A 15,308-nucleotide genomic window follows, 5' to 3' on the forward strand; every position below is an offset into this window, starting at 1 on the left:
CCAAGATGAAGGAACAAAAGCCATCAGTTGCATTTGCGGGTGGGTGACATCTCTTGGGAAGCAGTTTGGGTAATTTGCTGTATGCTTTTGATATGATTGTCTAGACTGAAGATCCAACATGGTTCCTGTATCTGTGAGCATCCAAACAAGGATATTGAGGATCAGGTAATACTCAGCATTTTTGCCGTTGGTGTTGGCACAATAGGAGTTATGTAGCGTGCGTCGTCCTGGTGTCATCAACTCGAGAATGTGTTTGGTTGGAAGATTAAACTGTAGAACCAGAAAACAGGTCTTGGGGTGAGTGGCTCGGATAACTTGCTGTGTTTAGTTCATAAATACCAACCCGGTGGAGAGCTTCGCGTTCCAGGAGACAAGGTTTGATGGTTGAAACCCGAAATAGTCCCTGTCCAGGCTGTAGATTATATGCAAAAACTTAATGGTAATATTGGATAGCAGCAGGGCACAATTTTGTGAAGCTCTGTGGCCTATCGTGTGTGACAGCTGAGAGCCAGTAATTGCAGTGATCTCCTCTGGCCTCAGTCTTCGAGTCCCTGCCAAGCAGTCTGCGTACCAAAGACCTTTGGCAGACTACCTCCATTCCTTCAGGCTTCAGCGTAACAGTAGCAGTGGCAGTTATTGCTTATATGGAAAAGGAATATTGGTAAGGAATATGATCTTTTTTGTACTTTAGAAATTAAGCTGATCTTCTGGAAACCATGCAGTCTCCTTTATCTGAAGAGCTTCGCCGCTTGTGCATAGAAGTATGGATAGTGCAGGCTTCCTGTCTTCACCAGGATGTGTGCTTGGTCTCCTACGGGAACATCTGTGTTTCGTGATGGTATTATTAGGTGTAAGAGTACCAGAGAGGTCCTAATCCTTTGTCCATGCTTGGATGCATGCTCCTTCTGGATGTTGAAGGATACCAGTGATTTTCCCGTGGTCTAAAAACACCTCTGGTAGGAAGGTACTTTAAGAAGTGGTAAAGGTTTCCTTTGTGGTTAGCAGATAACTATCTCTTTCTGTGTTCAGTGATTTGGTCTGTTGGCTTCAGATGTTTGGTTCTGTTGTACAGCTGTACAGGTTCTCTTTGACATCACTTGAGTCATATTTGTGTCCTTGGCCTGCATTTTTACACCCGTCTCTTGGCCAAGCACTACAGGACTTTGAAAGGCTAATTATTGTTGATTGGGGTTTTTTCCCTGGCTGGAAAGTCTTTCCTGATTTGGAAGCTTGACTAAGCGTTGACAAAACTGAGGGGTTCATCTTTCAAGTTCTTGCTTTACCTGTTCTTAAGTTAAGACAACTTCTTGTCCCTAAGCAAGAGAAGGAGTGTTTTGTTCTGCAGTGGCTTCCTTCAGTTCGGTCCACAGGGGCAAATTTGCTTTGCATCCTCATCTTAAGTAACTGCCCGAATCTGCCCACCTAAGCCAGTTTTCCCTCGATTTTTCTATAATCTACCTTTTAACCAGATTTCGTATATTCAGAAGACTCTGCAAGTTTGCTAGGATAAGAATGAAACAGTGGGGTTGATCAGCAAAAGTAGAATGCCACAGTACCTAATTGGATCAGGTTGTGTGTCAAAAATAATATAGCTTAGCTCTGGTGATGGTGCCTGAGTGATTTAGAGCTCATTTTCCTAGAGTTAACACTGTTAATGAAATCCCGTCTTAAAACTTTCTATATCTGAGGTTCCTGTAACGTTTCCCTCCAGCACTGAATTCTCAGTGTGAGGTTTATAACTTAATTGGAGCTCCCTACTCCGTCGTCGTCTTGAGGGTCGTGGGGAGCACTTGTTTCTGTCAGGGTCTTCTGGAAGGAGTTTATTTTCAGAGTTAAGTTGTTCGCGGGGAGCTGTGTCTCATCAGTCCCGCTGTCGGAGCACGCTGAGGTTTAGCACCGTGAGACGGGTGGTTGAGCACTGCACGCTCCACGCTCCCACAATCCGCATTGCAGCATGATGCTTTTGTACCAGCCCAGCAAGCGCGGATGGCAGAAACTTCTTAGTTTCAACAACCCTTAAAAACGGTGTTTGAGAGTCCATGAACTCTCATTTGCTGGCAGATAGCTGGGGTTTTTTGAAGTCTCGAAAGGAACTGCCAGTAACACTTCACAACTCCAACTAGGTTGATGCTGTGCTAATACCAAAACCAGATAGTCCTCACCCAGGTTGCTCTCAGCTAGTTGCACTGTGCCGAATTTGTAACACGTGAAACCATAGCATATCTTTTCACAGTTTGTAAGACTCCGTGAGATGCCTTTGCAGTATAATTAAAAATGTCTTAACTCTTTTATTGCAGGCTAGAAATCTTCATACAGGAGAACTGGCTGCTGTAAAAATAATCAAGTTAGAGCCTGGTAAGTTTTACATTCTCTTCTGTATTTTTGAATTGCATTTTCATTTTTTCCATATGTTTATTTTCACACGGCTGTGAAGCCCCAGACAAAAGAAGTGTTTGGATTTTTTTTGTAGTTTCAGCGGTTAGATGACAGGAAGCACTGCAGGATGTACCATTACTTTTGGCTGTGTCCTGCTCACTGTTTCCTTCTTTGTTCTTATCTGCCTTATCGATCGTTGTATAAAAAGACATCGCAGTTACAGTGTGGTGTTAGTGCAAAGAGAAGGTTAAGGACTGATGGTAAATTGTGAGCTGTGAGGCAGTAGGGAGCTGGAAGGCTGTGTGAGTTGAAAGGGGGAAGGGAACAGGCAGTGAAGCTATGCTCACCAAAGGTGCACTGGGAAAAATAAGAGCCCTCTGCTTTTTAATGTGCTGTCTTTTTTTTTTTTTTCTAATGTGTGCTGAGGAAAGAGCGTGGCTCATACTGTCATTTCCCCATGCATTTTCTGCCACTCCTCCTAAAAGCAGGAGAGGCAGGAGAGGCTCACTTGCTGCCCAAGAGACTTGCTGAGCTGAAGCCTAATCTGAGTCCCGCACAGGGAGTTAAAATCAGAAATTGTGTCCTGAGTGGAAAAGAGAGGAGCTGTTTATCTCCTCAGTCATAACTCAGTCCCACTTGAGGATCTTGTATTTGTTTGAAAAAGTAATCTCTCGCTACTTGGTCACTGGCATACCTTTCGTATCCCTCCTTAGCAAAGTCCTCTTTGGTGTCTCTTTGCCACGTTAGTCTCTCTGTGGTTGTGGTTTCCCTGAGCTGCTGTGCTGTGCCTGTTCAGGGTCCTGTGAACGTGGGTTTGGCCAGTGCTCGTGGACTGCCACCTGTAGCCCATGAGGCAGTTAAGGGACAATTAAGAAAGTACTAGGATTTATGGAGGCACAATCAGTTGTATTCCATGGCTGGAGTGCTGCAGAGACTCTTTAGGCAGGAAAAATGGAGGAAAATCTGGAAAGACCCATGATGTAGGAGAGGCTGGCAGAACTGAGTGGTTTTTAGTCTGGGGACAAGGAGGCTGAAGAGGGATCTCCATGGTGGACTGGCAGAGGAGCTGGAGCCAGACTGTCATCAGGAGTGCCCAGGGAAGTGGTGAGAGCCGGCCGGTGTAGTCTGTACCAAGGAAGAGTCCAGTTGGATGCAGGGAAAATTCCTCACAAGGAGGGTGTTTGTGCTCTGAGGTAGGGCCCAGGAAGGTGGTGGGATCTCTGTCTTTGAAGATTTTCTGCAGATGGCTGGGCAAGGCCTTGAGCAATGTCACTTGACTCTGCAGTTGTCCCGGCTTGGACCAGAAGGCTGGTCCAGAGACCTCTGGATGTCCCTATCAGCCTGTCTTCTGTGATTTGAGGTTTTGATGACCAGCACTGAAATGTCTCCAGTCCCTGAACACCAGCTGCTGACTGCATGTGTTAAAAAAACTCTAGTTTTGATGGGGAGCTCATAGTGTCAGTACATTGCTAGCAAGTGAGGTGGATGTGCTATCTTCCTCTTTCTTCCTTTCTTGTCTCATTTGCTTGTCGTCACTGGTTTCTGTTCAGTCACTCCGGTTGAGAGGCGTCATGGATTCTTAAACGCAAAGGGTTTGCTGATGTCTGTATGTCCTTGATAAGCAGAAAGGCTGCTCTCTCTCCTCCTGGTCTCTCCAAATGTGCATCCCTCAGGATCTGGGCTCTGAGAGATGGCTCTGTCCATCCTGCTGTTGTATTTTGTAGTTCCTCCAGCTTTCTGTTAAATCTGGGCTAGCAGAATTTCTCAAATTTTACAATGTTTACCCAAGACAGCTGACCACCTTAAGCACCTGTACCTTTCCCATTGAGGACCCCATGACCAGTGGTATATATAGTGATCGCATTGTCAGTCTTAGAAACCAAATGCTTTTAAATATTTATTTTAGCCATAGGAATAAAGTTTCGGAGAAGACTTTTTTAAATAGCAGTAGATATATTCATTTTTCATAGAAGTCAGCTGGTAAATACTAAACTTTTAGGCCAGCTAAATTTTTCCAACATGTCTGTTACCTTTGAATAATAATTTTCAAACCTTTGACAGGAGGATCAGTGCTTAGTGCGTACGTCTCACCCCATATTTCTTGGTTGTGAAATCCCAGCTGAAAACTTTGAGGGAAGAATGATAATGTCTTTATGGTTGAGGATTTTTGTCTTCCAAAAATTCCTTAACGTTTGTTAAAAGGTAACAATCTTGCATGGAATCTCTCAATATTTTTTTTTTTTTTGGCTGTTTCAGCCATTTTGAAATGGTCAAGCAACTATGGATGAATTTGGGTTAACTCATCAAAATAAAAATGGGATGAGGGGAAAAGGGCTGGGAACATCTCTAAAATGGAACGCTTGATGGCTTCACCCCACCCATGTTTTCTTCCTCTTGAGTAGGTTATCAGGGAGACTGAAGTGCCGGTTGTGAAGTCGGAGAGGAAGAGAGCGGGAGTCCCCATCTATCGCGTGGTTAGAGAATATAGGGGAAGAGGCGCTCAGGTCCATCTTTGTCTTATTTACAATGAAGCCCAGCAGTTGCTCTCTCTCCCTGTGGGGTGTTGGTTTCCCTACTGACCTGTAAGGCGTTCCAAGGTGGTTTGAAGGATTTCCGCTGAAACTTTTCATACACTTTTTTGTTTCTAGTATAAATTAAACATGAATTGATTTAGACAGCATGTGAGAGTGACTTGTCTGGTGTTCAGGGTGATGCTAGTCTCTTTTGTAAACTGATCACGGAAAAATGAATTTGGGGTTTCCCACAAGCAAGAAAAGTATTTTATCCTCTGAACTGCTTGATGTAAGATTTCCCATGAGCCTAGCCCCTCATTCCCAAGTGATTATCTCTTTTTTTTTTTTTTCAAACAGTTAAAAATTCCTGAAATCTGAACATCTTTTTCAGTTGGAAAAATTTGAAAAAATCCAGTGAATAAATTAAAAGAAAGGCTTGGCTTGATGCTTTAGCTTTTCCTTCTTTCCTTCTTTTCCTTCTTTCTTGGAAGTTTCCACTGAAGCATACCAGTGCAGGTAAACAAGGCAGGCCATGCTGGTGCTGCCACCGCTTCCCTTGGAGCTCTCATCTTCTAGGGTCAGCAAGGTCTTCTGCAAAGCCAACTTCGTGCACACAACACAGTTCAGATGTCAGTGGCTTTGGCTCAGTCTCTATTACGTAAATGTCCTGAATTTCTGAACCTGCCTACTCACAGCAGAATTAGTGATCGTATGACCTAGAGAGCAATGGTCAATGGGCAAAACCTCGGGCATGGCCTTAACTCCCACCAGCATGACCTCTGCAAGCCATCTCCACTCCTTCAGGCGGTCCTTTCAGTCCTCAGCTGTTTGATCTCATTAGGTGGTAAACCCTTCAGAGCGAACTGTCTTATTACTCTGTGATTATTTGGTTTTCCTCTTGTTTGGGGGTTGCTTTTATCAACTGAAAGGCAGTACATGGCAACGGAGCAGAATAGTTCTCTTGGCCCTGCTGGCTTCGTCCCATCCCCATGCTACCGCGTCCCTTGGACTCGAGTGTGCATTTCAAAGACTCATAGAATTTCATTTTGGTGAATTCATTTAGAATCATAGAATTTAATGTAGGTGACAGCAGATGAGAGGACTGAGCCGGGGGCGGGTTTGGAGGCAGTGGGTGCAGCGAGCAGATGGCAGGCTCCAAGCAACACGGAAATGTGGTTTTCTCTGCAAGATCTGTGAAGCTCCTCATTGTATTAAGTTGTGTTTACATAGGTGCAAAAAGCAACTGTACAAAGTTATGTCAGAGAAAAATACATGAAAGATTATTAAATACAAAGATCCCATCTATGACTGAGACGTTTTTCTGAGCCGTAAATCTCTGGAGGTGGGGAGGGTGGTTGGGGGAAGCATCCCTGTGTGGTCTATTCTCAAATACTTCCTGGCCGTCCTCTGTTGGAGATGGGATGCAGGACTGAAGAGCCCCGTACCTGACTCAGGGCAGGGTTAATTTTTAATTCTTTTTGGTTCTGCGATCCAATTCACTGTGCAGCCAAAGAGATGTTTTTGAAGGTTGAAGGTAAAAGCATGGGGAGGCTCAGGGGAGAAGCTAAAACTGCTGTCTTTGGGTGACTGCGACTACTAACCTTTCCTTAGCAAACCAAGGCTGGTTTTAATATGTATGTGGATTGCAACGATAAGACTAATGAGGCAAAGTTAAATGCAGTAGAAACCACAGCGGGGATCCCTCAGTCCTTGCTCGGCAGCGTGTGAAAGGTTGTGGCCAGTGTTTGGGGCAGTGGTGCCGGGGGCAGAAAACCACCGCTAGGTTTAACTCCCAGCAGGTCTACGATGGGGCAGGGCAATTCTTTAAGGACAGAAAAAAGGACAGTATTACTTTGCTCCTAATGTAGAGAAAGACTTCCTCAAGCGATCGTGTCGCTGCACCTGATCCATATGAAGTAGGTGTGGTTTTATTGTGAATTTGAAGAGCTGCTTTGACAACTGAACTGAAGAGAAGCCGAATCCTCTGCCCTTAGAGCCGAGGGAAGAGCAGGAGCTGTCAGAGGCCGAGCAGCCCCTGCCTTTGCTTGGTGCTGCTTAAACACTACAAGACTCTGGCCCAAAGTCAGCACTACTGAGAACCCCATTTTAATTAGCGCTGATGACCATGTCTTACATGTTTCATTATGTTGTTGGTCCAACTTGCCATAGGGAAGTGACTCCTTCCAGGGTTGGTTTGTTTGTTTTTTCTTAAATATACATCTTCTTTTCAATGTTGCCAGCCTGATCTCCATCCATAGCATGTACACCCACGGCCTCTTGGCGGAGATCTTGTAGGGGGCTTGTTTTGTTTTTAAGGAGAGCTCACAGCATTTGTTTATTCATTTATTTATTTTTAGTTCTCTGGGATGTCCACTGCCTCTGCAGGGCGGCTGGACCATAGCTGTCTTTGCAGGAAGACATCGCTGTTGAAAATCTTCCAGATTAAAAAAAATAATAATTCATCTGCTCCCCCCTTCAATGTTCTGGCTAATTTGAAGGGTTTTGAATAGCTTTGTAGGACTGTACCTGCAGAGCACCATCAATTCCTGGACCAGGCCAGTGTCAGAAGCTGTTGCAGCCGTGGTGGTCCCCCATGGAGTGCAGCCCCTCCGAGCACCAGCACGAGCTCCTGTCAGACCACAGGGCACAACTAGAAAAAGACTTGTAATAAATTTCGTAACTTAGTCACCAGAGAAATAAGCCTGTGATTTATATACACCATCTTCTGGAGAGGAGGAGGAGGTGGCTCATAGATGGGAATTAATTAGCAGATGGAAAAATAAGAGCTCCAAACTCGACACTTGATTAATACATGGACGGGGAAATTGGGAGCAGAAGACAAAAGGCTCTGAAGCAAAGAGTGCCCCAGAGGAGGTGAGGAATGTGTTGAATTAAAGCTGCAAGAAACTGCACACAATAAGATGGCAGTATTTTGGGAGACCGAGCAAAACTGCTGAAATGGCGGGCGGGGATGAATTGTGGTTTGTTCGTGTGACTCCCTTGTCTGCCGCAGGTAGCGAGTGAGTTCGGAGGCAAAGAGACTCCGACTTGCAGCCGAGACCCCAACATAGATACATATATTATTTCATCTGCTCTTACCTTCCTTTGTCGGTTTTCCAGACAAAGGAAATAAACTCTCTGCTTAGAAGGTTACTGTCATTAATTTATTTGAATTTTTGGGCAGCACACTAGATCTGCTACCACAGTTAGTTAAGCTGTGCTGCTAAAATCAAAATAGACAGTGTTTTTCACTTTTTTTTGGCATAGACTTTGGAGAGCATTAGGCAAAAGTATTATGGCACGCTAATGACATTTCCCAGCATTCACTGAGTACAAATGCTTCAAATAATTTGGGAGCCAATTCTATTTCAGAAACTAATCCAACTGTACTCAGCAGCATAGAAGCCAAAACCATCTGAAACACTAAAGCCACTTCCTTCTATGGGTTTAGCAGATGAATTGAGAGGGGAGTCAATACAAAGAGGTAACTATTTGCCAGTGTAGTTTTCTGCCCCAGACCTTTCTTCCTGGGAAAGTGTAATAAACAAAGTATTTTAAAATATATTAACGTCTGTTGTAAATACTGCTGTAATGATAAATAATGCCTTTGGACACCTTTGAAGCTCAGAGGGCTGAGGGTAATCTGTGGTGCCCTATATCTTTTGCAAGGTTACAGAAGAATCTCATTGCTGGTTTTAGTTTGGTGCAATGTTTGTGTTTTCCATCTGAGATAACTGGAAAGGCCAGAAGTAGCCAGTTACCTATTTCAGGTTGGGTCTTAAACTGGAGTTGGAACTGTTCAAGGGATTTTGTACGAGGGGAAATAGTCATCCAGAGGTGAGTAGTACAGTGCTCAGTACATTCAGAGCCAGGTCTGGTTCATTATGTTTGTTTCGTATCTCAGGGTTCAGATGTGGAGGTTGATATTCCACATAGGAACACAGCCACAGGGCTGTCAGGCTGTGACAGAGGTTTGTCCTCTCTGGACCACGACCACAGCACAGCAGAGTCCAGGGCATTTTGGGTCTGAAGAAGGGTATTTTGGCAATGCAGCCTTATTCTCTGTATACTAAATTCCCTGGGGATACTATGAGCTATGGAGAATAACAAGCCTGAGGCTTATTTAAACTAAACCTGCAGGGGTTGAACTGTTGTTGGCAGCGCCTGGGGTTGAAGAAATATGAAAATAACTTCTCGGTACTGCTTACACCTTCACTGCCTTGTGGTGCGTAACCTGGTCGGGCTTGGGATCGTGTCCTTTGTGCGTGACAGTTTAAATAGACGCAGACTTTGTTCACTGAGCAGCAGCTGGTCAGTCACTGCCAGAAGCCCTTGGTTCTGATTTCTGTGCTGCTTTGCTGGCTGCCACCTCCCGTGGCATCAGACTGGCATCACCATAGCCTGGGGGACACCAATGCCGGTTTTTTGGGGGAGGTGGGTGTGCGGCTTGTTACACCATCACTGCATCTGTCTAGGAGTTACCAAGGGCTGACCGCCTGAGTTTCCAAGTGTGACGGAGCCCTTAAAGCCTGGACATCGCCTTGTGCCGTGCCATGTCCTTAGTGGTACTGCCGCGGGCTGGCACAGCTGCTCAGCCTGCCTGTGGAGCGTATACAAAGTGAAACACAGACAGCATGGTCTTCTAATGTACATTGCCCAGTGTTTTAATTCTATTTAACTTATTGAAATCTGGTCTAATTTTACTTTGCATGCTTATAATGCATTTATAATCTGCTGTTCTTCTTGCCGAAATGTCTGCATCCAGAGTGAGTGAGCTCATGTTTCCGTGTAGTGTAAGCTTTCACTTACAACACAGAGTTTTTTGGGTGAAGAAGGTCAGCAGAAGGGGTTGTGGTGGGGGAAGGAGGTATTAGGAGCAGGAAAGAAGGTGAGTGATCACACATTTTAGTTGGAAGGTAGTGCAGAGCGCGACGTTTGGGGTGAAGGCAGGTTATGACAGGGTGAATTAGGAGGACACATCATTTGACAAAGTCCATGAGGAAAACCAGCAATAGTGAGGTGGCAGTGGTGAGAAGGGAGAGTAGAAATGGGATTGTGAAAGGCTGAGATGTACGACAGTAATTAAATAGGAGAGAGGAAAAGAGACGAAACTCTTAAGGAAAAGGAATGTGGATTGTATGTTGACACGGCTGCTCATAAAGAGGATCCAAGCAGGACAGAAGAGAACACACACGGGGAAGCGTTTCTGGTGTTCAACCAGTCACTCCAAACACTTGTGTGCTACTTAATGCAGGGCTGGAGCTGCTGTGGCAGCACATTGCCATCAGTAATATTCTATATCAGTGGAGAGATAATCAGTACCATCAGTGGTTAGCAGTTGGCAGCTAGATGCCTGGCAGGAAAATTTGCTGGTGGAAACATCATTGTTTCCAAATAACTGTTTCCTGCTTGGAATCAAGTTTCTGAGCTTCACGTTTGGGGAATTTAAATTCTTTCTGTCGGACTGCAGGTTTCCTTGAATCCCAAGAAAAGAGGTATGGCTAAAACAGCTCAGATGCTTGAGTGCGGTTTAAATTATTCTCCTTCTTAAAGATGTGAAACTTTAAAAGGATTGTTCTCCATTTTTAAAGATGGTCAGTAAAGAGCAGTGCAGGTCTTCAGGGTGGTGAAGAAAGCAGTTTTGTATGTGTCGTAACTATGGGATGGGATGCTGCAGTAATGCCTTGCACCCTCTCCACTCTCCCAAAAGTATTTTGGGGCTGTTGTTCAGGTGTGTTGCACGTCAAGGTATCTAAATGGGGATTGGAAAAATGTTTCAGGAGTTAAAATTAACAAGGGTGGAGGTGAAAGACTGGCAGCAAACTCCAATCTAAACAAAAGGCTGTATATTGGGAAAACCGTCCCTTTCGTCAGCAGAGATTGAACCCTCGTGAGGTTCAGCAAAGTGTTTTGGAGTGAGTGATTGAGAACTGGGGAGCATGGGGATGTCTGGAAATCAACGCAGGGGAGCTGATGACCTGTGAATATTTCTCAGCTGTGGAGATTGTAAACTGCGGCAAATGGTTTCTGCAAAGTTGTCGCTCCTGTGGGGCTCTCTCTCCTTGTTCTGAAACTCAGGTTGTTGAAATAAAAAACAATTGAGGAATGGTCCCAGCAGAGGCGATGTTTGCTTCTGCTAACTCTGAAGGTGGACGTCTCTTGGTTGTATGAGTTGTATGAATACGGTGAGAGCGTTCCTGCTCAGCGGTGATGGAGAGCAGGGTTATGCCATCCTTCAGCATCCCATACAGCAGTATCCACCCGGTCCCGTTGCTAAACTTCATCTCACTTCTAAATAACAAATGTTAATTATAGTGTTAAAAATCCCAGGTCTGCAAAGTGTCTACAGTGAAGCTGCCTGGCTTGGCAGGTAGGCTTTGGAGTGCACGTCACACCTCCTCCAGGCAGCCTGACGTGTTGGAGCCCGTGAGGACTGCGTGTTGAGGGCACTAGCTTGGGGCAGGATTGCTGGCTGGCACCTTGAAGATCTGGCCTCTTAATAAGTGCTTGTGTCCCACCCTTTGGTGACACCGTGCATATCTCCAAATGCCGTCAGTTCCCTCCTCCCTGTTGCGTGCGAGCCCTGGACGCTGCCTGCCTGTCCCTCCCTCTGTTCCCGCACAGCATCAGCCCCGTGATACAGCACTGAAGTAATGCAGAATAAACCAATTTAAAACAGCAACTATGAATTTCTTCCCAGGGGAGCCCTCTGGACAACAAAGGGCTTCACAGCTGATCCAGGAGGAGTTGTGAGAAGTGACCCTGCATCTTTTTGCAGGATGGGACCACTCAAAGCAGTTGGTGGAGCACATGAAAATATGACCAGGAGTAAACTTGCTTAAAAACCATCAAGGTCAGGCATGCTCAGGAGACCTAGTAACGCTGTGTGGTAGGCACTAGAGCCATTGGATCCTTCCCATGCTGCAGAGTTGGGGGTGTGGATCCAGCATACCCATGCTTTTCATCTAGGACAACTCGGCAGGACATCCATACGTGCCAGTTCCACGTAGGTGAGGAGGAGTGTCTGCAAATAATTCACTAGTGTTAACGGGCCATCGGTTTTCTGAATGATCTCCAGCTTAAATATGGATTTATTTTGAATTTACCAGGCCTTACTTTGCTTAGCTTCTGAAATCTGATGCGATTGCATCACACGATGATATGGGTGCGAGTGTCAGCAGTCTCCTCCCTGCCAGCTGCGCTGGAGAACAAGCAGCTGGTTGTGCCAAGCGGAGCGGCCTCGGCCGCGGGCTGCCATCGGAGGAGAATATTCCATTGTACCGCTCCCTTCTGTCCTGTGCGTCTCGCTGCAGAGGTAAAATTAGATAATAGTAGCAAGCTGCAGTGAGTCACCACGCTGCTCCGCTGATTTACAGCAGCTCCCTCAGCGATGTTTTTGCTCAGCATGCCACATAACCCATAATTGCAAACATGTGAGTAGACAAAAAGTACATTTTTCCAATTCCGTGTTATTTAGCATCAAGCAATCTCTGATGACTGAAACAGATGAAAATCTCTTTGTATGGATATATTGTCACCTTTGATCTAATTCTTTTCTTTCTTGCTGTCTCCCTCTCAATGAAGTATTTTCTACAAATTCTGTGTCTTACTGTCATCTTTTTTTTTTTTTCATGCTATCCAAGGATATTTAATTTTTGCCCTATTCCAGCATCTCTTGCCAAGATTAATACTCCAGCTGCCTGGAAACTCTGAATTCCTTTGTTTTGAATTCATTCTTGTCGTCTTCGAACGACTATACATCTTCTCTCCTATCTCTGTGTCTGATCTTTCAGAATCATTTTCTACATATTTTAGCCAAACTTTTCTCATGGATACTTCTCCTCCTGCTACTTTTCTACCAGCTCCCTGGCTGTATTCAGCCTGCACCCCCCTTTCCTCTTCCAAATCCTTTCGTTTTTTTTCCTTTTTCTGTAGGTAACCCCATTTCTTGCATAGATTTTTCATTTATTAATTGCAAATTAAGAAGTCATCTTTTCTGTCTCCCTCTACTACAGGCAAGATGAGCCTAAGTCACTCCTGATGGGTACTTGTTCAGTGTTTTCTTCATTTTTTTTTTTTTCCACTGGTGGGAAATTTCACAGCATCCCATCCCTTCAAGTTCGGTGCTGCGATGTTACTCTGGTAGGAAAAGCGTTTCATCTGTACAGGGAATGTAGGTTAAGGCTCTTTAAGCCCATTGCTAATTGTCCTATCATAAAACTGGAGAATGGATTATCCCTTCTCCCCCCTTCCCTGATATCTTTTATGTGCATGGAGGTTGTTATCTTTTCTCCCATCAGTCTTTTTCTAGCCCAAATCGCCGTATTTCCTTCAATTTTTTCCCATTAGTCAGGGTTTCTAGAACAGACATTGCTGTTGCTCCAACTAAGCAGCCCAATTGACGTGCTACCGACGGGCAATTCCGGCTGCTGCCTGTGAGTTTTTGCTGTTACGGGGGTGGTTCTTGATCACCATTTTCACACGTGACAGTATCCAGCTGTTCTGAAATGCTGCCTCTGTCATTCCAAAGATTTCTTGATTTGAAGATGTCTGTTTAAGAAGAGGGTGTTTTCTTTGGCATTCGGTCCCCTGAACTCATGGAGAGCTAGTAGCGTTAGCGACAGACAGTACCTTCTTCGGTGTGGGGCGGGAGGCTTTTGCCTTCAAACTTGCTTAGACTTGACTTTGAAAAAACTTCTGTAGTTTTAAAATGCTGCAGTTATCTGTGAGCATTCAACAGTTCCCCTTAGGAAGTTTGTCGATGGGAGGAATGAATCCATCCAATTCAAACTCAGAAATCCTTTGTTCATAGTAATCATTTATAGGCAGGGTGCATGAATTTAAGCAAAGCTGTAGCTGAAAGGTAACCCATAAATCAAGCACAGTGTGAAATCTGTGCTAAATTTATGGAAATCGCGTTGCCCTTTCCTTTTTTCATGATTAAAAAAAAATACTAATGTTTAAAAGAAGACTCTTGACATTTCAAACTCTTCTCCTAATGTTTTCCTGCCCCAATGAAGTGTTTCTCTGTACAATTCAACTTCAAGAAGCCCTTGAGGATTTACTGAAATCAGTCAGGGATGTGCTCATACAAGCGTGTGTTCTCTTCTGTCTTTGTATTTTGTAGTTATTTTCTTAAGTACGAGACTGGTAATCATCGGGACATAAAGATTATGATCGTTTGGAAGTTGTTAAACTAAATTGGCCCTTTTTTGGCTATATCTGTAAACAGCAGCTACGTACCGGTGTGTGTATGGGGAGCCAGGGTTTCCAGAGGGCTGGGAGATGCCATGGGACCAGTACATCAGTACTGGCTGCTGCGGGTCCTGCCGGCCACAGTGACATCCTCACTCAGGGAAGTTGCTTCAAAGCACAGCAAATAAAAGCATTGGGTTTTTAGAGAGGTTATTAAAAATATTAGCTACGCTGTTACTCGTTAAATAAACACGTGGAGAATCCAAAGAGAATTTACGACAGTGCTTGAGACCTCTTGGACTTGTCAAAATCATAGGAATTAAGGAGTGCAGTACAAAGCAGTCCATTTTTCCTGGGTTGCACATCCCTGACTTTGATTGTATGAGACGACTTTTACTAATGAAACTTCAAGAAAAGTAAACATAGAATGCGATTTTTTTCCTTGAGAGAACATGGTACCTGCCACATTGTCTGGAGCAGCATTTTATCTAAAACCTTTATCTAAATTTGAGTCTTTCATCTCTTGCAAGCTGTTACAGAGGTTTTGCTCATGCCACAGGAAGAATAAAGGTAGTAATGTGTATGTATGCATGATCACAAAGCAGGCACGCGTCTAGGATGGCCTAATAGTCTGATTTTTGTGATGCTGCCCTTCAGAGGAAAGCTGTCGGGCTGTGCTGGTGTTATTTGATATATCATTGCTGGGGTTCGGGTTGCTCCTGCCTCTGTAGCAGCCCCAGCGCTGGGCTGGGCATCAGCTGCCCGGAGCTCCAGGGACCCAGAACTGCGGTGTCTGAGCTCTGGATTCCAGGGAGAATACTCTCCCTTTGGAAATTCTCTCAGTGGGATTTAATAAAAGCATACCAGTGATTTTCCCAGCTCTTGGATATTTTAGTTTGCTTCATTGCATCTGTAAAATTATTATTTTTTTAATTTACGACAGCTTTTACCCTTTTAAATTAAAGTGGCAGAAACGTACTAGCCTGTTGGTCTGGTCGTAATATGTTTTTCAGTAGAATTTTTTTATTTTTTGCAAAGGATGTTTAGGATGTGCAAATGTGCCTCTGTAGCTGTCCTCATCCAGAAATGCCCTCAAAACATGTGTTGAGGACTCTCTGCTTCTCTTCTGAGTCAGCAGTGGCTGAGTGGGTGTGCAAGGCCATATGCTCCATCAGAGCCGGTTTGAAACAAAATACTTTTAATAAAGAGCCTACGGTATGTGAT

General features: G+C 44.5%; 1 protein-coding gene across 3 annotated transcripts in view; it reads left to right on the forward strand.

The window, feature by feature from the left end:
* The window catches only part of MAP4K5 (mitogen-activated protein kinase kinase kinase kinase 5), a 67,812-nt gene that overhangs the window by 19,960 nt on the left and 32,544 nt on the right, over window positions 1-15,308 (forward strand). For all 3 annotated transcript variants that reach the window (XR_012586588.1, XM_074583574.1, XM_074583573.1), the window contains exon 3: window positions 2,298-2,355. Coding sequence is in view for 2 of the 3 variants with exons in the window: in XM_074583574.1 (XP_074439675.1) it covers window positions 2,298-2,355 (58 nt within the window). In the remaining variant the exon portion in view is untranslated. The remainder of the gene's footprint in view (window positions 1-2,297; window positions 2,356-15,308) is intronic.

The sequence above is a fragment of the Larus michahellis genome, chromosome 4 (genome assembly GCF_964199755.1).
Source record: "Larus michahellis chromosome 4, bLarMic1.1, whole genome shotgun sequence".
Lineage (NCBI taxonomy): Eukaryota > Metazoa > Chordata > Aves > Charadriiformes > Laridae > Larus > Larus michahellis.